Genomic DNA, 27,408 nt, shown 5'->3' on the forward strand with positions numbered 1-27,408 from the left:
ATTGTCTGTACCCATCATAGAACAAATAGGTGCAACAATTTACTTCGAATATGGCAACATATTTACAAAGCAGTTGTTCAAGACTTCAAGCAGTCATAAGGTCAAAAAAAATGAGCCCATTTTTGCCTTTAGCATATACCTTGATTAGTTTATTTAAAAATTGGTGAGCATGTTAGACTAGAGAATTCAGGAAAATGATTTACCATTTAATCCTCGTAGTCTTCTGTTTGCTCTAACAAATAGTTAACTGCCAATTCCTCATTACGATCACAGGCAAGGAATGCTTCAATTACAATGGCTCTGTCAAATCCCATTGCCTCAAGCTGCAAATGGAGACCATCTCAATAGTACAACACGACAAATTTGTGAAAAAAATGAATCAAGAGATTAAAGAGAAAATAAATTATCCATACACGTGCAATTGCTTCCTGCTCTGCTGGTGTGACACTGATAGAATGAGGCATTTCCTGATCGGCATGGTCGAGCATATCGCTGAGAATTTAGTTTACTAATAAACCATTAGCAATAGCAACATAGATAACCATAAAATATTCCAAATAGGATTCTCCAAAAGGTGTCATCATCTTTCCAAGTTGGAACACTTTTTTTTCTGTCAGAGGATTCAGTTGAGACCATGTTTGAAAATAGATCTAAGTTAAAAAATTATTGGATATTTCTCATCTGGATCCGGATTTAGATCAAAATCCAGACACATAAAGTTTTTGAGTTCACTGATCTTTGGATACATAAAAAACTATGAGATCTTCCCCCTATTGATCATTTGCAGTAAGCTACAAAAAGGAATGCACATATCAAATTCAATTGTAGCGTTAGTCATAATATACTGACCCTTCAGAAACGTCGCTAGGCTCATTAAGCAGTTGAAGAAACTCTGTGTGATGCTCTTGTATAAGTCTTAACAGTTGTGGATTTTGCTTCCCAAGCTCCTGAAGCATGGGCTGCACACAAAAAGAAGATATGATCTACCAACCCAAAAACCCATCCAAATAAGCATTTTTGCAAAACGGATTATCAAAAACACACCTGTAAAATTTGTGGATTTGATTGAACCATAGTGCGTAATGCTTGGAACTGAAAGCCAAATTCACAAAGAACCCATTAAAAATAAATTGTGCCAGCATCACGGCAGGGACCTGCTTAAATGATTTTCATTTTTATAAGTTTTTAAAGTCTCATTAGATGACTGAAAGTTGTCAATCTGGGTACTCCAAGCTTTGACCTAGACTACCAATTACCAATGGGCTATTTTGGTATACAAAAAAATCATCTTGATTGTGATTGGTTATGCATCTAAAAATTAAAATGATCTAAAATATAATTTGATCATGATCTTATCGTGAGCAAGAAAAAAAATCTCTATATCAAATGAGGCAAACAAATCACTATTATTTGGATCATGATATAGAAAATGATTTATATACCAAAAGAAGCAAAAAAATCCCACTATAATTTGACTGATCCAAAATAATCATGATGCAGAACAAATCTTATACCAAACGAAAAAAATAACTTTCAGTTTTAACTTTGTCGATTTTCCAATGTAATCGTGACAAATATAAGTTTCCAAATAGGATGAATGAAGAGTAATCAAAACCTGTTGGTTGCTTCTGAGAAAAACAAGAGAACCAAGTCCATCGTTGCCACCACCAGAAATTGCTTCCTGTTACATCTTAACCATGCAATAAACAGAAAAAAATATATAGAGGACAAAGGAAGAAACTGAGAATGCTACCTGCGGAAACAAGTTTAGTGGAGATGAATTGGGTGCTCCGATAGAAGAAGCATTAGAAACTGTGCCCATTCCAGTCCCTTCCAAGGCAACCTGACTTGTAGGAAAGTGAGGCACAGGGACTGCAACTTCTGTTGTTTCTGGAATTCCCTACAATGTTAATAGATATATCAATATCTCACATGCCAAAAGAAACTAAAATTAACAAGTTCAAGGGCATACTGAATATAAGTAATCTACAGCTCGCTCAGGATTGTTGTAAGCAGCTCGAAGAGCTCGAGTGACAGTTTCCTTATCCCAGTTGCCACCCCCCATATCAATTATTTGTTGAATGGTCTGCTCAAGATTACTAGAAGCAACCAAGTTTGAAGCTGCGTGAGTATAGGTATCAGATGATGAACTGCAAAAGCAAACATAGTACCATTGTAGAAGTAGCTCCAATATTTATCTACATAAATTAGAATTTACTTGTATTTCTAGTAGATAAAGGACTGTATTTTATAATTAATTTTTCTTTTCTGAAATGAAGAACTATCTTTATTCTCTCAAAAGAGAATCTATCAGTCTAAAAGCATTCTTTTTGTGGAACACATTCCACAATCCGGATATTTCAGACCTGGCTTACTCCACAAAGATTCTTCATTCTCCATTCCTCATCATCATAACTAAGTTTGGAGATGTGTCTTGATCGTCTTCCTCAGAAGACTCATTTTAGACACAAGTTAGACAGGTCATTTGAAAGGCTAAAAGATATAATGTTGGCCAAAGGCTTCAAGTCTTCAACAAATCCTAGCAACTCTCACACGTCCAGATATTTGCTTTAGAGTTGGTTCTATAAGTCAATTAATGAACTCTTCTATCAAAGAACATAAGGAAGCAGTGTGGAGAACTCTTAGTACCTTAAGCTCACACCTAGAAAGGGATTATTATAAAATAAAAATGAAGCTAAAATGAGAAGTATAAGTAACAAGTTCAACATGTACAATCCAGCATTAGGAGAAGTGGAAGTAGCTCCAATATTTATCTGGATAAATAGAATTTACTTGTTGAATTAATCTTCGGCTTATTTATTTCGAGTAGGTAAAGGACTCCCTATTGATGTGTACTTTATATTAAACTTTTCTGAATAAAAGATATATCTTTAGTCTCTCAATATCCACAAGTGCATATACAAAGTATGCTTTCAGTAATGATTAGTACTCATCACAAATGAAACAAGGAAAACACCCATAGAGGTTTATATATGGAAATTTATAATGTGCATGTTTAAAATGCACACTACTGTACAAAATTGCTCCATTAAGGTTGTCTGTCAATGATTTTCAGGTTTCCACTAGAGCGGGAAATTAAGAAGCAGAGTTTATTCATAACTCTGTTTTTCCAGTTACTAGCATATCATTGAACTTCTTCCATGCTCTTCACACCCATGGAACATGCAAAGAAACCATAAAACGCCTCTAAGTGAAATAACAAAAATACTGCATTGAAACCTACCCATCAATTAAATAAAATGAAGCATGACGAGCACTGGTTAAACACATTATCCACCAAAAATTGGGACTGATTACTTAAAGGCCGTCTTACTTTCCAAGAAGAGGTCAAATTCAAGATTGATGTTTGGTAGTTCAAGTGGTGGAATAGATGCAGTTCATACTTAGAAGTGGCTGCTTTGGAAACAACGTCAGCGGAGCTCTCTGGAATCCTGCTTCATTGAAGATAGTTAAACCAGAGTTAGCTTTTAATATTTTGGAAACACATATTGTTTTTGTTTTGTATATGGATCCATTTCCAAATACAGAAACGTTGGAAAACTAAATTTAGTCAAAAGAAAATTTTATTTATGTTTCTGTATCTGGATACAGATTCAAAAACAAATAGAGTTTCCAAATTAGGGACACCGCTCACTTTGTTTCAGCCGGAGTTTCTGGCGCTGGAGTGATAGTTGATTGTGGTTGAGCAGTCAATCCAGGCTGTTCAATGACAAGACAAATGTTACACTTTTCTTACTGATGACAGAAATGAACGATCATAATATTTTGGGAAGGACTAAATAGTAAATACCTGGGTGGAAGAGGATGCACTGGCGCCCAATGTTTTACTCTGTCAATACAACAAACTAACAGTGAAAAAGAAAAACATGTGTAGACCAATTGAAAAAGGTATGAAATAAACGAACCTTGCTCAACATGACGACAAGAAAACCATCTTCAGAGACCTTGTTATCCACCAGGGTACTCTCATCTTTCAAAACCTTGCCATTATGAATCAACAATTGTTGTCCACAAGGATAATTATCTTTTCCTTGGATATCTTCAATGTTCTTCTTAACTGCCATGATCTACACACAATTCATGTTCATGTTCATGTTTTCCATAGATCATGATTAATAGTTATACCTAATAAGCAAAACTAAATGAGTTAGCGTTTTTTATACACTATCATTTGTTCAGCTTCTTCTTCAGAGGAAGGAGAAAAGAGGAAATGAAAAACATAAATAGAAATCTGATGTGCGGGGCGAACCCAAGACGTCAAAATGTTGATCAAATCGATTATGTTTAACATGACACACATCAATTAATAAAGGTTTTATGAGAAGATAGAAATCATGCACGTAAGAATAAACATGGAGGTACTTACTGTGTCGGAGGGTTGAACCTTAATTTCGAAATGGCTTCCTTTCAAAGTCTTAACATTAAGCTTCATATTCAAAATCAACAGGATTCAGAGGAAAGAAAGAGAAAAATCATCAACTTTTTTGCAGATCAATCTAGTTGAAGGAGGGGTAGTAATCATGGTAGGAATAGATAAACTTGTGCCTAAACTTTGTAAAATAAAGCCACTCTACCCTTAACTTTTTGTGTCAATATAAAAAAAAAAAAATCAATTTTACATTTTGTCATAATTTTTAACATATTATTTTTAAAATTAATTCAGTAACGGACTCATGATACTGGGTTAGGAGTGGACTTTAAAAAAATTGAAGGTGGTCTTAAAAACATAATGATAAAAAATTTAGATAATACGAGTGAATATAAGTAAATTTTACCATTTTTTAATAATTAAATAAATAATTAGTCAATTATATTGATTTTTTTAAAGAAATTAGAAAATAATATCACATTTATATTAATTTTTTTTTTTTTAAGGGTGAGCCGAGAACCCTACACAATCCGACCTTGAATTAATGTAATTTGGAGTTTGAACAATAATAAACAATTCATGGTTACTTTTTTGTATGAGTCTAAGTGAGGGGCTCAAAGATCTACAACACCATCTTTCATATTAATCAAAACTCATACAAAATAAATTATTTCAAATAAAATATCAAATTTAGTTAAATATATATTTAATATTTTGATAATTAACCTAATAAATCTGTAGGAACTAGGGGAGTAAAGAATAGGCTAAAAGTCCTTGTCCTCATTTACAAGTTCATTTGCTGCCTCATTGTTTTAAATTTTTCTCTTGTTCTGTTATTACTCTTTACAATTACACTACAACTTTCCGTACATACCTTGATAGTATCAAATATTTGAGATTTTCGTGTCCCCAACCCTAACAAATGTCAAATATTCGATTTTCCTGTCCCCGACCCTATCTATTTACCGCAATTATTAATTTCTATTCATTACGAATCTAATTATCAATGATGTAAATAAAAATGAAAAATCACAAACAAGAAAACATTTATACCAAATACTTCAAAGTTTGATGAACAAATAAGAATTTAAATATATTTGAAGAATATATAAATGTGATATATTAAGAAAACTAATAAACATTTTAAGAAAAAACACTCATATCAATATGTTAAAAACATAGTTAAATCTTATATTGATCTCTTACACATTTTTTTTAAATCACACGATCTGTTAAGCAAATGGAAGAACACTAATAAACTCTTAATTTGATAAGAAATTAATAGTGGAAGACAAGAATGTTAGAAATATTTTAAAATTAAAATTGATTTAATGATTTTTTAAACAAAATTTATGAATATTAAATCGAGAAGTAGAAGCGTGATTTTATCGAACACATACCTCAACTCATTGCTTATATCTCAATTTAATCGCCGATGAACCTTAAAATTTCTCTTATGAATATCATTCTCGATACGATCAATGTTTTTTTAAATCTTTTCTCTTCTTTAACTCTTAATGGTGTAAGTTCTCAATAGAAGAAGTTCTTAATAGAAGAAATAACCTTATGAACCTTTAAAAACAACAATAGAGTTATTGTCATCAAATAAATTTAGAACTTATTTGTATTAGTATAAATTAACATTAATCCCGTTTAAAAATATAAATAAAATATTATTTATTTATAAATATTTTAGATAAAATTAATATTATTCAAATTTAATTAGTTTTAGTATGTAAAAATTAAGTTCAATCCAAAATTTAATATTAACATATATTTTAATATTCATTAAATAAGTTTAAAAAAATTAATTTTATGAGTTTAAAAAATACTTAAAAAAATGTAGATTTTTTCTTAATAAGAATTAAGTCAATTATACAATTTATTTGGTTAGTTACTATAGATCGATACAGAGATTTTACTTAAAGTTGTGTCATACATTTTGCTTTTATCTAAAGTAATGTTAGATATGCTTTACACTAATACCGACCTCTTATCTATTACCGCAACTTTTTATACCACCACTTCGACAAACCAACCACCAATCACACAATGCACATCTAATATCGCGACCTCACACACTTTCACACACCTATTATCTCTCGTCAAATCACCATCAAAATCTCAATTGACCTATCATATCATGACCTCACATTTTTCATATGCCTCTTATCACACTCGAAAACCAACCACCAATCTCAATCGACTTCTAGTATCATAAGCTCACATATTTTCACATTTCGGTCAATCAAAATTTCATTCATATTATTTTTAACCACCGATATCTCATTTATTATTGGCCTCTTATCCCCACAAATCTCACCTCTCATCTCATGATTTTTACCCTTACCGCAACATCTTTTACCACCAATTGACCTCTTATCTTATTACTCACACTTTTTCATATTCCTCTTTATCCACTCGAAAAATCACCCACAAATCTCAATCAACCTTTAATCTCGTGACCTCACGCACTTTTACAATTCGATTAATCAACATTTCATTCATATATTTTAACCACTTATATCTCATTTATTACCATCCTCTTTTATATTATTCCAACATCTTTTTTACTCCCACTTCGGTAAATCAATCACCAAATCTCAATCGACATCTCATCTCGTGACCTCACACACTTTCACACACCTCTTATCCTCGTCAAACCAAGACCTATTATATTTACCCTCACTTCGGCAAACCAACCACCAAATTCCAATCGACATTTCATCTCGTGACTTCACACACCTTTTATCCTCTCGGCAAACCACCCACCAATTTTAGTCGACCTCTTGTGACTCACACTTTTTCATATGCCTCTTTATCCACTCAGTAAACCACCCATCAAATCTTAGTCGACCTCTTGTGACTCACACTTTTTCATATGCCTCTTTCTCCCTGGAATACCACCCACCAATCTTAGTCAACCTCTTTTACCCTACTTCAACAAATTAACAAACAATTCCAATCGATCACACACCTCTTATCCCCTCATCAAACCAACCACTAATCCTCCAATTGCCTCTCATCTTGTGACTCATATTTTTTTCATATGTCTCTTTATCCCCTCATATGCCTCTTTACCCCCTCAACAAACAATCTACAAATCATAGACGACCTCTTTTACTCCCACTTCAACAAATCAACAACCAATACCAATTGATCACACATATCTAATACATCGTCAAACCAACCACTAACCTCCAAAATTACCATTATTTTTGACTCACACTTTTTCATATGCCTCTTTATCCCCTCGGCTGACAAACCACCCATCACCCGACCTTCATCTCATGACCTCACACTTTTAAACGCTCGTCAAACCAACAATAAATCTGACCTCACACTTTCACATGATTTTTATACCTTGTTTGAAAGTTATGCCACCATATATTATACTCAATAATGCATTCTTTAACATCGATCTCTCCAATATTTATAATATTCACTTTTAAATTTGTAGTTTTTAGGATTCAAATCCTAGTCTTAAACATGAAATGTGAACACCTTAATTGCTAGACCACTTGAGATTGGTGAAATAATTTTATAATTTTGTGTATATATATATATATTTATATTTAATATTTATTACCAATTAGTTAATTAGTCAATCTTATGACTCACACTTTTTTATATGTCTCTTTATCATATTTTCACACGCCTCTTATCCCTCGGTAAACCAACCACCAATCTCAATCACATTTTCAAACACCTATTATTCCTTAGAAAACCAACCACCAATCTCAATCAAAATTTCACACGCCTCTTATCATTCAGAAAACCAACCATCAATCTAATCGACCTGTAATCTTGTGACATCACGATCCTTTGTTACCCACATTTTATCCTTTGTCAAACCACATCCAATCACACTTTTACACGTCTCTTATCCCTAGGAAAATAAATTACCAATCTCAATCAACATTTACATTGTGACCTCACACTTTGGTTAATCAAATATTTGATTCATATATTTTAACCGCGCTCATTTGTTATCGACCTATTATTAGTCGGAAAACTACAACCCAATCACACATGGTTAAAGGGTTGTACTTGTTTTGTTAGGTTGCAAGTTCAAAACATACATTTAACAATTTTATTTTTATTTTTAATCGTTTTAAGTTTATGGGCGGGTCAACCCACGATCTGACTCAATTATCTATTTACTCTCACATATATATCCAAATTAACCATAACTCTCGACCTGGCAAACCGAGCAAATTCAAATTAAGCATTATATATATATATATATTAGTTAGTTAAAAAAAATTGAACTTATATTGTTAAGAATGTCGCGCGTTTATTAAATTTTGTGTTTAATTTAAAATATAAAGTCTTATTAGCTTAGTTGGCTAAAGGGTTGTACTTATATTGTTATATTGCAAATTCGAAACATACATATAGCATTTTTTATTTTATTTTTAACCATTTCAAGCTAAGAAATTTTAATTTTTTTAACCGTTTCAAGTTTATGGGCGGGCAACCCACGATCCGAATCAAGTATTTATTTACTCTCACATATATATACAAATTAACTAGAGCTCTCGACCCGACAAACCAAGAAAATTCAAATTAACTCTCACATATATATCTAAATTAACCACATCTCTAGACTCAGCAAATTCAAATTAAGCATTATATATATATACTAATATATATATTAGTTATTTAAAAAATTAAACTTATATTGTTCGGAATATCGCGCGTTCATCAAAGTTGGTGTTAGATTTAAAATATAAAGTCTTATTAGCTTAGTTGGTTAAATAGTTGTACTTGTTTTATTAGGTTGTAAGTTTGAAACATGTATATAATATTTTTAATTTTATTTTTAACCGTTTCAAATTTTTGGGCGGGTCAACCCATAATCCGACTTAAATATCCATTACTCTCATATATATATATATATATATATATATATATATATATATATATATATATATATATCCAAATTAATCACAACTCTCGATCCGGCAAACTGAGCAAATTCAATTTAACCATCATTACATATATATAGATTAGTTAGTTAAAAAGTTGTACTTATATTGTTAGAAATGTTGCACGTTCATCAAAGTTGGTTAATGAATTATATTTGTTTTGTTAGGTTGCAAGTTCGAAACATACATATAACATTTTTTATTTTATTTTTAACCGTTTCAAATTTATAGGCGGGTCAATCCACGATCCGATCTAGGTATCTATTTACTCTGACATATATATCCAATTAAATTTGGTGTTAGATTTAAAATATAAAGTCTTATTAGTTTAGTTGGTTAAATAACTATATTTGTATTGTTAGGTTGTAAGTTCGAAACATACATATAACATTTTTAATTTTATTTTTAACTGTTTCAAGTTTAGCAATTTAAATTTTTTTTAACCGTTTCAAGTTTATGGGAGGGTCAACCCACGATCTGGCCTAGTTATCCATTTACTCTCACATATATATCCAAATTAATCACAACTCTCGACCCAAAAAACCGAGTAAATTCAAATTAAGCAATATATTTTTTGGGAGAACGGTTAAAACCATTTAATTAAAATCCCAAAAGTGGAAGGATTAAGAATCAAAGCCAGACAAACTCTAGCTATGATTAAATGATGACAATCAAACATACAAACAAATATTACAAACACATATTACAAACTGTATCAAATCCTAACTATCCTAATTATGACTTTTATTTCCATACCAACTTATTGTATCAACATGTTGTCTTCCTCTTCTTCTCCCTCTTCTTTTTGTCCTTCATCTTCCCTTTTCCATTCATCTTGCAATGAAAGGAGGATGAACTGAAGAGGTTGATGAATAATGTCTATTCTAATTTTGATTTCATTCTTTATATGAACCCGTTCTGATTTGATAGAAATAATTTCTTTAGGATTTTTGGACTCTTCACATTGTTGTTCTCAACTTGAATTTCTATATCATTGTCTTTATTTCCTATAGTTTCAGCTTTGAAATTCTCAATAACTTTGGATTCCTCTATATTAACCTTGGAATTCTCTTTTTCTTATTGATTAGCCTAAATATCTTCCTCTCTATTTTTATCAACAACCACTTCAACTTGATTTGATTGTGATTTCTCAACTATCTCTTCAACATGATTATGTTGAGATTTCACCTCTTTCTTCCTACAATTTATTCTTGTACATTATTTTCTTTATCTTTTGTTTCCTGTCTTTAACCACATTTTTCTCTTTAATTATAGGCACCTCTGTTTCATTTTCATTCATCTTTACTTCTGGTCTTTATGAATTTTCTGATTTTCTTTCTTAGCCAGATCACATTTTGTCTTGCATGTTGAAAAGTATTGCAGAAAGAGCATATATATGGCCTCCAATCATAAGTGATTTCCATGACAGTAGGTATTCTATTTTTGTCTACTACTGTCATACTTTTTGGCAGTGTGCTTCTAGGATGCAGCTCAATGCTAATTCTAGAAAATGATATGTGATCTCCTCCTTCAGTAATTGAGTCCATGTATAATGGTCTACTCAATAAACCTACAAATAACTAAGTGATTTAGAATTGTACATATGTGTAGGTATATTCAAGAGATTGAACTATATCTGTATAGTTTCCTTTGGTTTACTCAATAGGTTCAAGTCTTCAGACCATTTTTCCAACTTCATACATTTAGTTCCTATATATGTATGTCCATTTCCTAGAATTTCCTCCACATTAGATCCCTTCTTGAATTTAAGGAAATATAGATCATGGACATTTGCTAAAATCTTCTCCGAACATTTTCTTCCCATTGCTTCAACAATGCCTCTTTAGTAATCGGGAAGAATACTTCGTTTTTTCCTATGTAGTTTTCCACAACTACATTTTTTAATTCCTTTATACAGTTTTCCTCTACGTTAGTGGACAATTTGAATTCAAATAGAGAATCCAGTACCTCCACTTTTGTTTGTGTATTGCCCAGGTATATTTTCCCTTTATGGGCATAATCTTCTAACTTTTAAATATTTTTTTTATTTCAAACTTCATTAGTTTTCCATGTCGAGTTGCTCGATAGTATATGACTTAGATTTGGGATCTTTCATCAGCTCCTTCATTATAGTGATAGATCATTGAACAATTTCTTTATATTCTTCTTTTTTAGTAAATTCTTTCTTGAAGATAGTGAACGTTGAGTTGAATTGTAATTTGTTGTGCTTTATCTTTATTAATGACAATTTCTCCCCTTTTGGAATGCATAAGAAGTTTTGTAATCTGATTCTTGAGCCCAAATAGATTAGCTTTTTCATTATAGAGTATCTTCCAAACTCCTTCATTATCCCCTATTTTCCTATATTATTTTCTACAGGAACTTTCCCAATAGAAGTTGGAACAAATTGCTTACTTGTATTGTTATTCTACTGTTTTTGTTGACTTCTTCAGCAATTCTTTCAATTTCTTTGATTGTTGCTTCCTTAATTCCTTCTAAAACAAAATCTCTAACTTCTTTAGATTTATTACTTTTGTTCTTCCCATTCCCCATAATGGAAGAAACAAAGTAAAAGAATAGAGTAATTATAGAAACCCTAAGAGATGATCATAGATGAATCGCAATCGAGGGCAAATTTCATCGCTTACAAATGCACAAAAAACCCTAGACTAACACACTTAATGGATGAAGTATGTCGCAAGACAATATCGAGCCGCCCGTGTCGATCGTGCTGTGTCGTCTGTCCGATCGCGCTTCCTTTGATCAAAGGTGATTCCAGCGCCGATTTGATGATTTACGGCGCAAGACAATATCGAGCCGCCTATGACGTGCCGCCAATTCCTATCTTGCTGTAGTGACGATCGTGCTGTGCCGCCTATGTCGATCGCGCTTTCTTTGATTTATGGTGATTCCGGCTATGATCTCGAGAGAATTTCTCTTTCTAAAGCCCTAAAAATGTGACTTTTTCAGCTTCCAAATTAAGCATAAATATATGTAGATTTCATTAATCATATTTTATTTAATTTCACTAAAATATCATTATAGAGAATATTATAACAATATAATTTAATGTGTAAATTTAATTACAATGAATTAAAATACATTAAATATGATAATGAAGAACAACCTTCTCAAATTTAATGTGTACATTCAAAAGTTTTAATGTACAAATTTAATTATACTCCCATAATTAAATACTTATCAAATAAAACAATTTACACATTAATGTGTGTTTATATTTTATTTGTTACATTAAATTAATATTTATATACTCCCACTTGGTCCATTAATATAATTTTCAGCTTAAATAAAAATCAAAATATCAATTTGGTTACATCATTTTATAAGATTATCTCGAAATATTTGGCAAACAAAATGCGTGGAGTTTTGGGTACGGTTATTTCTGGAAATCATATAGCTTTCATCAAAGGACGTCAAATTTTTATGCGATCCCGGGAAAGCAAAAGCCAAGAAGACCTTCTTCAATAGCTGCGTATTCTAGCATTAATCGCCAATGAGTATATTGATTCGACTAACTCTAGAGGCAAAAAATGTACTTTTATCAAACTCGATATCGAAAAAGCATATGATCATGTAATTGGGAGTTCCTTTTTGATATTATGGATAGAATGAGAATGGAGAAAATGGATCGGATGAATTAAATTTTGTGTATCGACGACGAAATTCTCTATTATCGTGAATGAGAGCTCTCATAGTTTCTTTTAGAGTTCAAGGGATTTAAGACAAGAGGACCCTCTTCCCCCTTTCTTATTTGTTATTGTTATGGAAGACATTTCTAGAATGACGTCGTTTGCCGAAAATGCGGGTCTGTTTTGTGGGGTAGAGTGCGGTTTGAAACGATCTATGTTCTCTATGTCTTATTTATTATTTTTAGATGACACTCTTTGAATGATTCAGACTACTAAGAGAAATGTCAAGGACCTTCCTTATTTATAGCATGTTCGGGACTAGGTGTTAATTTGGGTAAGTCTGATATCTTCTTCTCTAATTCAGTTTCGTCTAGGAGAAAGATTAGATTGACATGTATTCTGAGATTTAAAATTGGGATTTTTCCGTCTATGTATCTCGGACTCCCTCTAAAGGCTAAAGCTAGCTCCAAAAGCTTCTTAGGACCCGATCATCAGTAAAATGGAGAGGAAGTTTTCCATTTGGAAAAGTAAGATGATTTCTAAGGGAGGTCGTTTAGTCCTTATCAAGAGCGTTCTTTCTTCATTGCCAATTTATATGATGTCTTTATTTGTCATTCCAAAGTGTGTGACCATGAAAATGGAGAGAATTATGTGAAAATTCTTATGGAGATCGTATGATGCCTTCTTTTCTCATTTAGTGAGTTGGGATAAGGTTAAATTAATAAAAGAGAAAGGGAACTGGGAATCCGCAATCTTGTTTATTTTAATAAAGCCTTAATATCCAAATTATGTAGTAGATTTGCATATGAGCAAGAGAGTATTTGGGCTAAATAAATTAAATGTAAATATGGGCAGGATAAGTCATGTTGGTTCACCAAGAATTCTTAAAGACCCGTAGAATGCAATATTTAGGGTGATATTTATGCCATGTGGAAGGTTTATTGAGAGTATTCAACTTTTATTAAGGGTGATGAAAGTTCGATTAATTTTGGGACGACACTTGGTGTGGTGGTAAATGTTTGGCAAATGTTTTCCCTGAGCTTGTTTTTATTTCGATTTGTAGAGATGCATTGGTCAAAGATATGTTTGACATTCGGTCTAGTGGGTTGTTTAATCGTATGAGATATAAAAGAATATTGAACAATGAAGAAAATATGTCCAATGATAGACTTTTGTTCATAGTTAGAAATAAGGGGTTAAACTGGTCTTCTCGAGATTCTATGTGATGACGTGAACTGAATAACTTTCATGTGAGACATTGTTACACTTTATTCAATAAAGTTAGCCCGATTGATCTTTGTTGAAAAAAATTATGGGAGTCTAAGATTACTACCAAGATCTCCTTTTTTGGTTGGAGTGTTATTCATAGTGGAATTTTCACATATGATAGATGTATAAAAAAACATGATTATTGCGAGTCGTTGTCGTATTTGTTATAAAAAGGTTGAGAGGGCTTATCATATACTTACATTGTCACGTTGTTACAAGTATATGGAGTCTTTTATGGAATTTGACTGGAATACAATGAGTTATGCTGGAAACTGTTAGTGGCTATTGGAAGACATGGAATGGGGAGACTAAAAATGCGAGACTTAGAAGATGGGTCTATATCCCTATAATTTTCTGATGGAATATCTGGTTGGAAATAAATCGGAGAACTTTTAACAATGAAAATATGTCGTTAAAGTTGATTCACAATGCCATTATTATAACGATGTTGGATATTAGATCCGGAAAACTTGTGAATTCGTGTGGAGATCTTATTGCTCTTCTCTTCAAGTCAATTAATTAGTCTAATGTATTCAATTTGTACATAAATTTTTGTTTTCATGTTATGCTTTTATCGTTGTGCTTAAACGATTTTTATTAAATGAATCATTTTCAAAAAAAAAAATCTCTATAAAATTATGTATTATCTTACATGTATATATATCAAATTTCTTATCACTTTCAAACTTAATGAATAAATCATATATTTATTATATGTTCAAATTTAGTAATATTTTTTGAAATTTGCACGAACAATATGAAAAATATTAAACCAAAGTAAGAGTTTTATCTACATAGATGTATGTACAATTACATTGTGAGACAAAGTCTCATTCAAATTTCATAATCCTTAAAATTCTTAAGTGTCATGGCTTTAGTCAAATAATAAAGTATCATTAACTAAATATTAATGCGTTCAATGAACACTTTCTTTTCTTTAACGTGATTTTTGGTGACAAATATTTATATTGATGTGCTTATTTCAACTCCCACATAATTTGTCATAAAAATACGCAATATTGGGCGGTAGCAAAATCTGAATGACATATAAATATAGTTTGCAACTCTAAGTAAAAAAAAATAAAACTCATTAATACACCATTTAAGGTGACCCAACAATATGAAACAAATTCAATGGTAGTCCCTTAAAGGTATTTCAAAAACATTCTTTAGTGATCTTGATATAGAATAGTAATATATTTTCTCAATATACATTATGCTTCCAATAAATGAAGCATGAGAAATATTTTCCATCCATTTTCGTTCAAGATAATTTTTTGGCCAATGGTCGAAATTAAACTTTCATATTTCACAATGGTATTTTTTCTTTGTGAATATTTTTTCATCTAAATCTTATTAATATAGAGCCAGACAAATTCAAAATGTCTCAAGATCTATCTTTATGGATCTTAATGTCAATAATATAATGTCTTACTCAAATCTTTCATATAAAATTATTTGAGAGAAATTAATTCACATCATATAAAAACTATTATCATTAACTACAAGTAATGTGTCATACACATAAAGTATAAGAAAATAAATTTTGCTACACTAATCTTCGGGTATATAAATTGATTCATGGTATTCTATTCAAAACCAAACAAAATGACTGCAAAATGAATAACCATTAGAGACATGTTTGTTTTAATTCATATAAGGATTGTTAATATTAAAAACCAAATGTTCACCTTTATTAAAGGATAATCTTATGTTATTTTTATATAAACACATCTTTCTCTATATCATTATTTAAAAATATTGTTTTCACATCTATTGATTAAATCTAAATTAAAATGAGTTAATAATGTCATGTTTATTAGAAGAGAAACTTCTTAAATGTGAAAGAACAAGTCTCCATATAATCAATTATTTCTCTATAAGTGAACCCTTTTTGATAAATCTTACCTTATGTCTCTTAATGTTGACTTGTGAATTAATGTTCCATAATCTATATAATCTATTAATCTGTATATATATACTTCATTTTTAAAGTGTTCGGATTGCCGGGTCGAGAACTGTGGTTAATTTGGATATATATGTAAGAGTAAATGGATACTTGGGTTGGATTGTGAGTTGACCCGCCCATAAATTTAAAACGGTTAAAAATAAAATTAAAAATGCTATAGGTATGGTTCGAACTTGCAACCTAACAAAACAAATACAACCTTTAACCAACTATGCTAATAACGCTTTATATTTTAAATTCAACACCAAATTTGATGAACGCTATGGTTCATCAATAGTTTTTAATCATTCTCTTTTGACTTTGCGCAATAGATTTCACTATGATTAGTGAACAATAATTGAAGAATTTTGTCATATTTATAGAGATAGGGGACATAATTCATATGGATATAGTAAGTCTGGTCTATGCTATTTTAATGATAGTCTTTATATTTTCCCTTTCACTCGTAGTATGGGGAAGAAGTGGACTCTAGAGGTCAAACTAAATAAGTTGAGGAATCAAACTGTATCAATTATTTTAGAGATCGTTCTGCAATGTGAGAACAAATAGATATTTGAGTCGGATTGTGGGTTGACCCGCCCATAAACTTAAAACGGTTAAAATTAAAATTAAAAACGCTATCACATTTTTACCGTAATATTTTTTCACAGTTTTTTATATTATTACTCGTGCAAATGCACGAGATACATGCTAGTTTTATTAATAACACACTAAAACTTAAAAAAAAACATTTAAACATATGCACTTAAAGAGCTAGGTTAAACTTATTGACCAAAATGTTTTTCTCACTCCACTACAAAATAATTATATTTTTTAAAAGATGTTCAATTTTACAAATGTCATTTTTTTCACAAATTTTATATTTTTATAATTAATTTATTAATATATATTTTTAACTATCAAAAATAAATTAAATAATTAATTAATAAAACAAAATATTTAATTAATTCTACAAATTTACAGTTACCATTAGAAACACATTAAAATAGTTGTAGTACAAAATTATACAACTAATTTTTAAAAAAATTGATTTTACTTTTTAAAATTATTTATAATGAATTGCAACTAATTTTGTAACAATAATGTAATATTGTATAATTTAATTTTCTTAAAAAAATTTACAACTAATTTTAAAATTTACTGTTTTTTAATAAATTAAATTTATGCAAGTAAATTTTTAACTGTGTTAAGTTTTTCTCTTGGAAAGTGCTAATTTCAAAATGATATATTTTAAGAGAGATTTATATATTAGTGATAATTCAAAATTCACATAATTTAATAATTAATTTATATTTATAGTTGTGATTTTCTACACACATATAATTAAGGACACGCCTACATAAATAAATAAATAAATGAGTATCTCTTTCAACTAATTTTTGGGTGAGATGATTGTCTATCACCCTTTTAAGTGCATGGATATGAGATTAGATTTTATTTTATTTATTATTTTTAAGCTATATTTATTAGTTTTAATTATTTGATTTCAACCAAACAAGGTTTTAAGTGAGATTAAATACTTCTTTCTTTTTCTTCTTGACTTTGTATATATAATATATAATATATTTTGATTAAGTTAGTTACAAATAAGATAAATAATCAAATAATTTAATATATATATTTTTAATTTAATATTAAATTATTAATTTTATATTATTTTAAAAAAATTAAAAATAAAAGTTACATCAAACATCCCATTATATCCGGGGAATTTGATGAAATGGCCCCCATAACAGGCTAAAATCCAAAAATGGACCGCGCCGGCTAATGTTGGCAAAAAGGGCCCTTTTGCCCGGTGAAATGTCAGAAATACCCCTCGGGTGCCAGATTTTACGCTCATTGACGAGAATTGCCATTCACGCGATTTCATCTAAAACGCATGAGTTGATTAACGCGTTTTAGATGAAGCGCGTGAATGGCAATTCCCGTTTTTCAATTAACGAGAATTCTCATTCACGTTTTTCATCTAAAACGCGTTGATCAATTCACGCGTTTTATATGAAAAGCGTGAATTGCGATTCTCGTCCTTCGTCATATATATAACTTTCTGACCCTAATTTAAAACAAAACCCCCCGATTCTCCCTCCCACCCCGACTTCCAAAACTACGTCTTCACAACTGCAGACTTTCCATTCTGACTTCGTTCAAAATCATCGTTCAACATCATTGTTCCTCGTCCAACATCATCGACTTTCCACCGTCTCTTCGACATCATCAACTTTCCACAGTCTCTTCGATATATTCAGGTGAGTTTAGGGCTTAAGGTTTAGGTTTAGGTTTTGATGTATATTATACCGTTTATATTGATGGAATCGATGTATTTAGGTTTGGGGTTAGCTTTTGATGTATATTATGTCGTTTATAATGGATATTAATGTATTTAGGTTTAGGGTTAGGTTTCGATGTATATTCTGCAATTTATATTGATGGATATTGATGTATTTAGGTTTACGGTTAGCTTTTGATGTATATTCTGCCGTTTATAATGGATATTGATGTATTTAGGTTTAGGGTTAGGTTTTGATGTATATTCTGCCATTTATATTGATGGATATTGATGTATTTAGGTTTAGGGTTAGCTTTTGATGTATATTCTGTCGTTTATAATGGATATTGATGTATTTAGGTTTAGGGTTAGCTTTCGATGTATATTCTGCTGTTTATATTTATGGATATTGTAGTATTTAGATTAAGTGCTTCCACGATCGCCACCACAACTGGGTTTCTCAGTTCGTTCAACAAAATGATACGTACAATAAAATCCTAGTTATGAAACCACAAACCTTAAACCCTAGTTCGTTCAATAAAATGGTTGTTATGTTGAATTGAAATGTTCATATTTATGTTTTTTCACAAACCCTAGTTAAGATAATGTGATGAAATCGTTCGTATTTAATAACAAAACTCATTTTTTTATAATATGCAGGCAACAAACATTGTTATGACCTTATGTCCCAATCAATTATCTTGTGAAGATAATGTATGTACTATTCTCTCTACTATGTCCATATTATCTAGTTTTGAATGTAATAACCATGATATTATTGTTTGACATAGTTGTTGATAGTGCAATTTGCTCGCACTTTTGGTGCAAGGGTGTCTTCGAAGTGGAGAGAAGATGTAACACATGTTATAGCTTACACTATTCCTAATGGTGCATGCGGTCGAACTCAAAAAGTATTGAAGGCAATTTTGAACAGGAAATGGGTCCTTATAATTGATTGTGAGTCTCTATTAACACGATTTGTTTCATATATATGTGTTAAATTAAAATAAAATTTGTTTTTGTGTAGGGATAAAATCATCAATGAAAATCAAAAAATGTGTTGATGAGGAACCTTATGAGGTTAAACAAGATAATCATGGAGCCCAAGGTGGTCCTAGAAATGGCAGACTTCGGTTGTTGAATAATGTGAGTTTGATCTGATTCCTCCTCTGTGTATTTTTATTATTTTGCTTGATAACTGAAATTATTTTGTTTGTTTGTTTTTCAGCTTTCGAAATTGTTCGACGGTTACATTTTTATATTTGTAGGGAATTTCTTCCCACTTTACAAACAGGATCTCATTGAGTTAATAATTGCTGGAGGAGGTAATATTAAAGAAATGGATAATCCATTTACTGAGCCAAGGGACGAAAAAACTATAATAGTATATTTGGAGATAGACAGCAGGAATCGACCAATGGAAAATGATTTTGATATTTTTCCCGACAATTGGCTATTTGAGACAGTGGCTGATGTGTCATCAATATTGGATGAACATGTTGTTCCTCACACAAGGTTGCTTCAATCTGTTGCTGCTTGTGATTTGTAGCATTTGCTTACTTAATTTGGAGTTGTTTAGACTTTTGTTAACAATACTTAATATTCTTCTATTTATGGTGGTTTATCATCATTAATGTATTACTGAATATTCTTCTATTTATAGTTAATTACTTTTGTTAACAATATGGTTTGTTCATTTATTACAATACGCCTTAGTTATCAATTATTACCTGTGTTGGCTTTCTTATAATTTAGGTGAGTTAATCGATTTGATAATACACCATACTACAAACTCACGTATATTGTGTAGAATGCGTGAATGTAGTATCATAACTTATGCTTATTAAGATCAATCCAACACACGCGTATTGTGTATCATCACGCATATTCACTTTCTTGGTTTACAACATAACTCAAACAACAAGGAACAAGGAACAATGTTGTTATTCACGCGTTTCATCTAAAACGTGTTAATCAACTTACGCATTTTAGATGAAATGCGTGAATGGCATTCATCGTCTTTCAATTAACGGGAAATTTCATTCACGCATTTTCATCTAAAACGCGTCAATTAACTCACGCATTTTAGATGAAAATACGTGAATGGTATTTCCTCATCTTTCATCGTATATAATATTTTTTTGCCCTAATTTATAAGAAAACCACGAATCACTAATTTCTTTTTCTCTTCTCTTGCTTTCCCCACTCCGACTCGACCCTCAAACCGTATTCCCCTGAAGAACTCGACCACGAGAAGTAGCAACTGACGACTACGACGACACCACGAGACCTCTCCGTTTGAATTTGTGACCCACTACTCTTCGTTCTCAAAATGGGTATGTTTATTTTATGGTTTTTAGTGATTATGAACACTAGGTTAGTTAAATTATAGTTTAGCTAGGTTGTATTCGAATGAATGTGAATCAATACTATGTTGTTATTCTAGTATTAAGGTTTAAGGTTTGCTGGCATAGTGTAGCTCACTCACGCGTATTTCACTCATGCTTATTGTTTCCCACTCACGCGAAATACACACTAAGGAGGAGTTTGCTGGTATGTTTCATGGAGATACAATGTGCCAAGAATTGTCCACAAGTTTGCTTCAATGGACTTATTGGATAGGGAGCTCTTATACCATTAGATTCATTGAAGCAAACTTATGGAAAAGTTGCTGCATTGGATTTCCTGAAACTCTACCAGCAAACTCCTCCTCGGTTATGGTAATGTTGTTGAACTTTTTTTAATTCTTGTAATGTTGTTGAACTGTTTTCAATTGCAGCTCAAGTACCTGTACTTATTTACTTTGATGGAGAGTGGAAAACTACGAATGATCTTACTCATTTTTCTGCAAAGTCAAACAGCGGTATGATTGTTCCCCAAAATTCTACTTATGCCCAATTAGTTTATCTAATTTATTCTACTACCGATGTTGGCAAATCTAGATATGATTTATTGCTTCAAGCCAAGTATAATGCTCCTGGCATGATTGTCAAATTTTCTTATATAACTGATATAAAAAAGATGTGGATGTGGAGTTCTTTTTACATGAAGCAGTATCAGTCCACGGCCGCACTCCATTATGTGTATCCTTAGTAGAGAAGTCACTACTAACTCAAGAAAGTGTAGCGGTTCTAGAAATTGATGACCCCGACGTTTTCCCGAAGTAGTGTGAGGTTTTCTTTGAAAATGACATTGAAGATGAACATTTGCGTCTGAATGTGGGGGATGATGATGATGATGATTGGGTTCCTATTACCCAACCTAGTAGTTCTGATTGGGTTCCTAGTACCAATCGAAGCAGTGCTTGGGTTCCTAGTACACAACCAAACAATGTTGTTGTTCAAACCCAACCAAGCTGCAGTGAATGGGTTGCTAGTAACATACCAAGTAGTGAAAATCTTATACATGAGGCAGTAACTAATGAAATCGGATTGGAAGTCATTTCGTTGTTTGAGAATAAAAAAAGAACTTCAACTAAGGTTATATAAATATGCGATGACTAATCATTTTGAATTCAAAGTGGTGAAGTCAAAAAAATAACTTTGGTGTGTGAAATGTTTGGATAAGAATTGCAAGTGGAGACTGCGTGCTGTCAGAGTAAATTCCTCGAAAATATTTGAGATTCGTAAATTTGTAATAGATCATACATGTTCAATTGTGATGAGGCAAGAGAATCAAAGGCAAGCACCAGCATGGGTTTTTGGGGAATGCATGAAGAGCAAGTACATGGACCATCACCATGACCACATGCCCAAGAATATAATGGAATAAAGTTGTCTTATAATAAGGCTTGGAGGTCTAGAAAAAAGGCCCTAATGGCGGTGCGAGGAACTGTAGAAGATTCCTATGGTAAATTGCCATCATACTTGTACATGTTGGAGAAGAACAATCCGCGTACCATAACAGACATCCAAACGGGTGAGCACGGTCATTTCAGGTATATGTTCATGTCCCTAGGCTTCTCAATTAGGGGTTTCAAAAACGGTTGTCGTCCAGTATTGTGCGTCGATGCCAGTTTTTTTAAGCACAAGGTTGGAGGTCAGCTATTGGTGGCGATAACATTAGATGCGAATGAACAACTCTATCCTGTTGCATTCGGCGTTGTTGATTCAGAGAATAACAACTCCTAGACTTATTTTATGCAAAAACTTATAGATGCAATTGGATTGGTTGATGATCTCATCTTCGTATCCGATAGACACCCAAGCATCGCCAATGCCTTGTGTGTTGTTTTTCCAGAAGCTGACCACGGTGCGTGCACATATCACATCAAGATGAATATTATGGCCAAATTCAAAACCGATCACTGTCACGCCGAGTTTGGTTTGGCTTCTCAAGCATACACAATCTTGAATTTTAATCAGCATTTTGACAAGATCAATGCTAAGGACCCTCGTATTGCCATGTATTTGGCAGATATTGGGTTTGAGAGATGGAGTCGTGCCTTTTTTCCTGGTAAACGATACAATCAAATGACAAGCAATTACGCTGAGAGCTTCATTAGTCAAAGTAGGGAAGCTAGAAAGTATCCAATATCAATCTTAGCTGATTATTTAAGATTCACATTACAAGATTGGTTTAATAGTAGAAGAGAAAAAGCGTCCAATCACAATGAACGTTTATCTCCTTATTAGGAAAAGTTCTTACGTGATCAAGCTGAGAAGGCCAGATTATATAACGTCCATCCACTTAACCGATTCGAGTTTAATCTACTTGAGTAATACTTGAAAGGATTGAGTTGTAGTTGTAGGGTATTTGATGTATCTGGTCTTCCTTGCACTCATGCCCTAGCTGCTGCCCGTACCCATAGATTGGATGCCTATGAGTTCTGCTCAAGGTTACTTTACTTTATTTGCTCTTGAATCTATCTAACTAACTAACCATTTTCTCACATGTTCAATTGTTATCTTTCAGGTATTACTCAAGTGATTTGTGGAATGCATATGCGGAAACATGCTATTCAGTTTGTCATGAAGAGTATTGGGATATTTCAGAACATATCAAGCAACGAGTGTGCCTTAAACCACCTGTTAAGGTTAAGAAAATGCGACCTCAAACAAAGCGTAGGTCATCCCATGGTGAAATTCGTAAGGTACCGAGAAGATGTAGCTCATGTGGTGGTCAAGGTCATAACAGGGCAACATGCAAATCAGTGCTGCCTGCACCCTCTACTACAAGAGCTACAAGAGCATCATCATCTCAGCCGCCATCATCTCAGCCACAAACATAAATATTTTCTATGGTTTTTTATTTGAAAGTTGTATACAGAATGATTGTTGGTTTTTAATTACATGAATATTGTCTATGTTTTTTTATTTGAAAGTTGTATACATATTGTTGGTTTTTAATTACATGATTATTCTCTATGTTTTTTTATTTGAAAGTTGTATACAGATTGTATAATGCATCTAGGTTGGCCATGCTAATGACATATAGTGACTCACGCATATATATTACATAATGTTAAACTCACGCATATTGTAATACGCGTGAGTCATAACTCACGCAATGAATTCTCCAAAATCGTCGTCATTGAAAATTGTCTGATCGCAATCATAAACATCAATTCTCCATTCTTGCAATCGAATAACACACAGTACCTAGTGTAGGTTGTTGAGGTTGAGGGGGAAGTAAACATCATCAACAGTGCTCCAACTGAGCATATGTTTATCTTCTCTACCCCAATAGTAGTGGTAAATGGTTTCTTCGAAAATATGTCTAGCTGTTTTAGAAGGATCAGCCGAGTCAGAAACAAAATCGTCATAGGATGCATTAACCAAAGGGGCAAACTGGCAATCTAAGATGGTGAAATCCGGCGGGTACGCCTTAGGGTAAGCGAATGCTCTTGCTCTTAGCAGAGAACATCCGGCATTCATCTCCACATCAGTTAGCCACCTATGTAACCTCAAAATTGTAGTGAAGAATACATGGTCTACAGTGCCATCAGAGAGGTGGATCTTCTTAAATGCAGCCCTTTTCGCAAATTCTTTCTTGAACTCTGTCTTCAGTTTCTGATTACACTTTGACATAGGATCGACAACAATCGTCTTCTTTCTTGGACGAGGGACGGTGTAGGGAATAAGTAGAGCTCTCGACCTAGTCCTCTTTCTCTTAAATGCGATGTGGGATGCATCTTCTAATTCCACCACATCCTCATCTATCTGCTTGCCCTTCTTCTTCTCTTCCTTCTTCTCCACAATGAAATGATCGTCCACCTTCTTTTGCACCACATTCTTCCTCCTCTACACCACCTTTATACCCTTCTACACCACCTTCTTACCCTTCTGCACAACGAAATCATCGTTCACCTACAAAGAAATCATTGAATTAGGCCGAACCGCGACTCGAGAAATAGTCCAAATGCAAAATACATACCTCAATATCCTCCACATTCTCTTCCACCTTCTCTTCCACATTCTCTTCCACATTCTCCTCTACAGCTTCCTCAACATTCCCAACATTGGATTTCCCATCAACCACATCAGCCTCCTCAACATTTCCAGGGTCTTTCTCCACTAGTCCATTCTACAAAAAACACAAAAGTCTTTAATTTGACCAAATACAAGAAATAAGCAAACTGCAAGAAATGCACCAAATGCAAGAAATGCATACCTCAATATTATTATCACGATCTTCATCTGTCTTCTCCTCCACAGGAACAACATTGTCTTTCTCCACTAGCTCTTCCTACAAAAAACACAAAAGTCTTTAATTAGACCAAATGCAAGAAATAGGCAAACTACGAGAAATGCATACCTCAATATTATTATCACGATCTTCATCTGTCTTCTCCTCCATAGTCACAACATTGTCTTTCTCCCCATCCTACAAAAAACACAAAAGTCTTTAATTAGACTAAATGCAAGAAATATGTAAACTGCGAGAAATGCACCAAACGCAAGAAATGCATCAAATGCAAGAAATGCACCAAATGCAAGCAATGCACCAAATGCAAGCAATGCACCAAATGCAAGAAATGCACCAAATGCAAGAAATGCACCAAATGCAAGAAATACATACCTCAATATTTTGTTCGGTCAACAAATCATGATCTTCATCTTTATTCTCCTCCACAAGCCCAACATTGTCTTTCTCCAAAAGCCCAACATTGTCTTTCTCCCCATCCTACAAAAAACACAAAAGTCTTTAATCAGACCAAATGCAAGAAATGCACTAAATTCAAGAAATGCAAGAAATACATACCTCAATATTTTGTTCAGTCAACAAATCATGATCTTCATCTTTATTCTCCTCCACAAGCCCAACATTGTCTTTCTCCAAAAGCCCAAAATTGTCTTTCTCCCCATCCTACAAAAAACACAAAAGTCTTTAATTAGAGAAAATGCAAGAAATGCACCAAATGCAAGAAATACAAGAAATACATACCTCAATATTTTGTTCGGTCAACATATCATGATCTTCATCTTTATTCTCCTCCAAAAGCCCAACATTGTCTTTCTCCAAAAGCCCAACATTGTCTTTCTCCCATCCTACAAAAAACACAAAAGTCTTTAATTAGACCAAATGCAAGAAATGCAAGAAATACATACCTCAATATTTTGTTCAGTCAACAAATACTGATCTACATCTTTATTCTCCTCCACAAGCCCAACATGTTCTTTCTTCCCATCCTACAAAAAACACAAAAGTCTTTAATTAGACCAAATGCAAGAAATGCACCAAATGCAAGAAATACCTCAAATTTATCATCATTCAACATATGCTCAGTGTTCACCTCAAAATTTTCCTCATCCTTGTCTTCCTCATGTTCCTTCTTTTTCTCTATTAAATCTTCCTCATTAAATCTTCTCCTTCTTTATTCCTCCCCTAGTGTTGTTGATAATATGTCAAACTCTTGTTGTAGTTGGTTTAACATCTCTTTAATGAGAATTATTTCAGTTCTCATTTCAGTTTTGAATTCATTTAGCTCCTTCGAAAGTTCATACAATCTACATCTATCCTGGGGAGTTGTTGCTGTTGGAGTCGGGGGAGAGGATTCTTTGTCTTTTCTACTCGTGATGCTCTCGACAGAATAAGAGCTGCTGGTGCTGGTGCTGGTGCTGATGCTGGTGCTAGGGGTAGGGTTACGGGTTCTTCTTCTCATGGAAGGTTTGGCTTTGGCAGGAGTAATTTGTCTTTTCTTCCTCATGACAGTTTTATTATGAGGAACTACATCGTCAATATCTCTAAATTTCCTTTTTCTGCAGTCAAGATAAAAAAAAGATATCATAAACATTACCTCTCAAATCTTCAAAGTCATCCCCATCATATAAGATCTTCTCTTCTTCAAACAATTCTATTTTCTTAACAATCTTGCCTTGCAGGACAGTGTGAAGATCAGAGGCGGTGCTCTTCCTCTTGGATTTGTACTGTATTATCCTTGGGAAGACAGGCTCTTACGTTTGAAGCATCGTTTTAATTGCAAGATTGGGGACAAACGTTTGGATAACCTCATAAGTCCACACTTGTAAGGCCAGTGCGAACCCATATACGGTATAAGAAATATCGACATCTTTGTCTTTGTTCTTTTTCCCCGATGCGGCATTCTTCTTCTCCAGATATAACAACCTGTAGCGATTAAGGTCTTTGGTCAAACCCTTTATGGTTGCTCTAAAGGACACATTTCCCCATGGAAAATTGAGGAAGGTGTCAATGTCATCGACCATGCTGAGGAGTTTTGTTAGATAAAATCAGGCCGGTTCAAATAAACCCAACTTAAATAAACCTTCCATGCAGGAACAAGGAACCGGACCGGACAAACAACACAACCGGCTAAAGAAAACTAGTCGGTCAAGCTAGTAAACCGGCCAAGAATACTTGGAACATGACCGCACAAAGAAAGGATCGACAAAGCTTAAAACCGGAAACATCAGACAGTCGACCGGCCACAAGGCAAAGGAATAACCGGAAGAAGTCTGGTTACATCACTCATA

At 32.8% G+C, this 27,408-nt stretch overlaps 1 protein-coding gene across 1 annotated transcript; it reads right to left on the reverse strand.

Annotated features, from left to right (window-relative positions):
- Positions 1–206: 206 nt before the first annotated feature.
- On the reverse strand, positions 207–4,478 carry LOC124928706 (ubiquitin receptor RAD23b-like). The gene is made up of 12 exons (XM_047468961.1): positions 4,388–4,478; positions 3,927–4,088; positions 3,812–3,850; positions 3,656–3,720; positions 3,279–3,452; positions 1,973–2,150; positions 1,754–1,900; positions 1,616–1,681; positions 1,045–1,092; positions 850–959; positions 414–492; positions 207–323 (listed from the first exon to the last, which is right to left on the reverse strand). The coding sequence occupies exons 1-12, from the start codon at positions 4,451–4,453 to the stop codon at positions 207–209; spliced, it is 1,251 nt and encodes a 416-aa protein (XP_047324917.1). The 5' UTR covers positions 4,454–4,478.
- Between the last annotated feature and the right edge of the window lie 22,930 nt (positions 4,479–27,408).

This window comes from Impatiens glandulifera, chromosome 1 (genome assembly GCF_907164915.1).
Source record: "Impatiens glandulifera chromosome 1, dImpGla2.1, whole genome shotgun sequence".
NCBI classification, from domain to species: Eukaryota; Viridiplantae; Streptophyta; class Magnoliopsida; order Ericales; family Balsaminaceae; genus Impatiens; species Impatiens glandulifera.

Excerpts from the sequence above, each read along its gene's own strand:
- LOC124928706 (XM_047468961.1), bottom strand. The coding sequence starts at position 4,453 with ATGAAGCTTAATGTTAAGACTTTGAAAGGAAGCCATTTCGAAATTAAG. Across the intron at positions 960-1,044 it reads CAAATCCACAAATTTTACAG|CCCATGCTTCAGGAGCTTGG; the intron begins GTGTGTTTTTGA and ends TTTTGTGTGCAG. Across the intron at positions 493-849 it reads CCTAGCGACGTTTCTGAAGG|CGATATGCTCGACCATGCCG; the intron begins GTCAGTATATTA and ends CTAAATTCTCAG.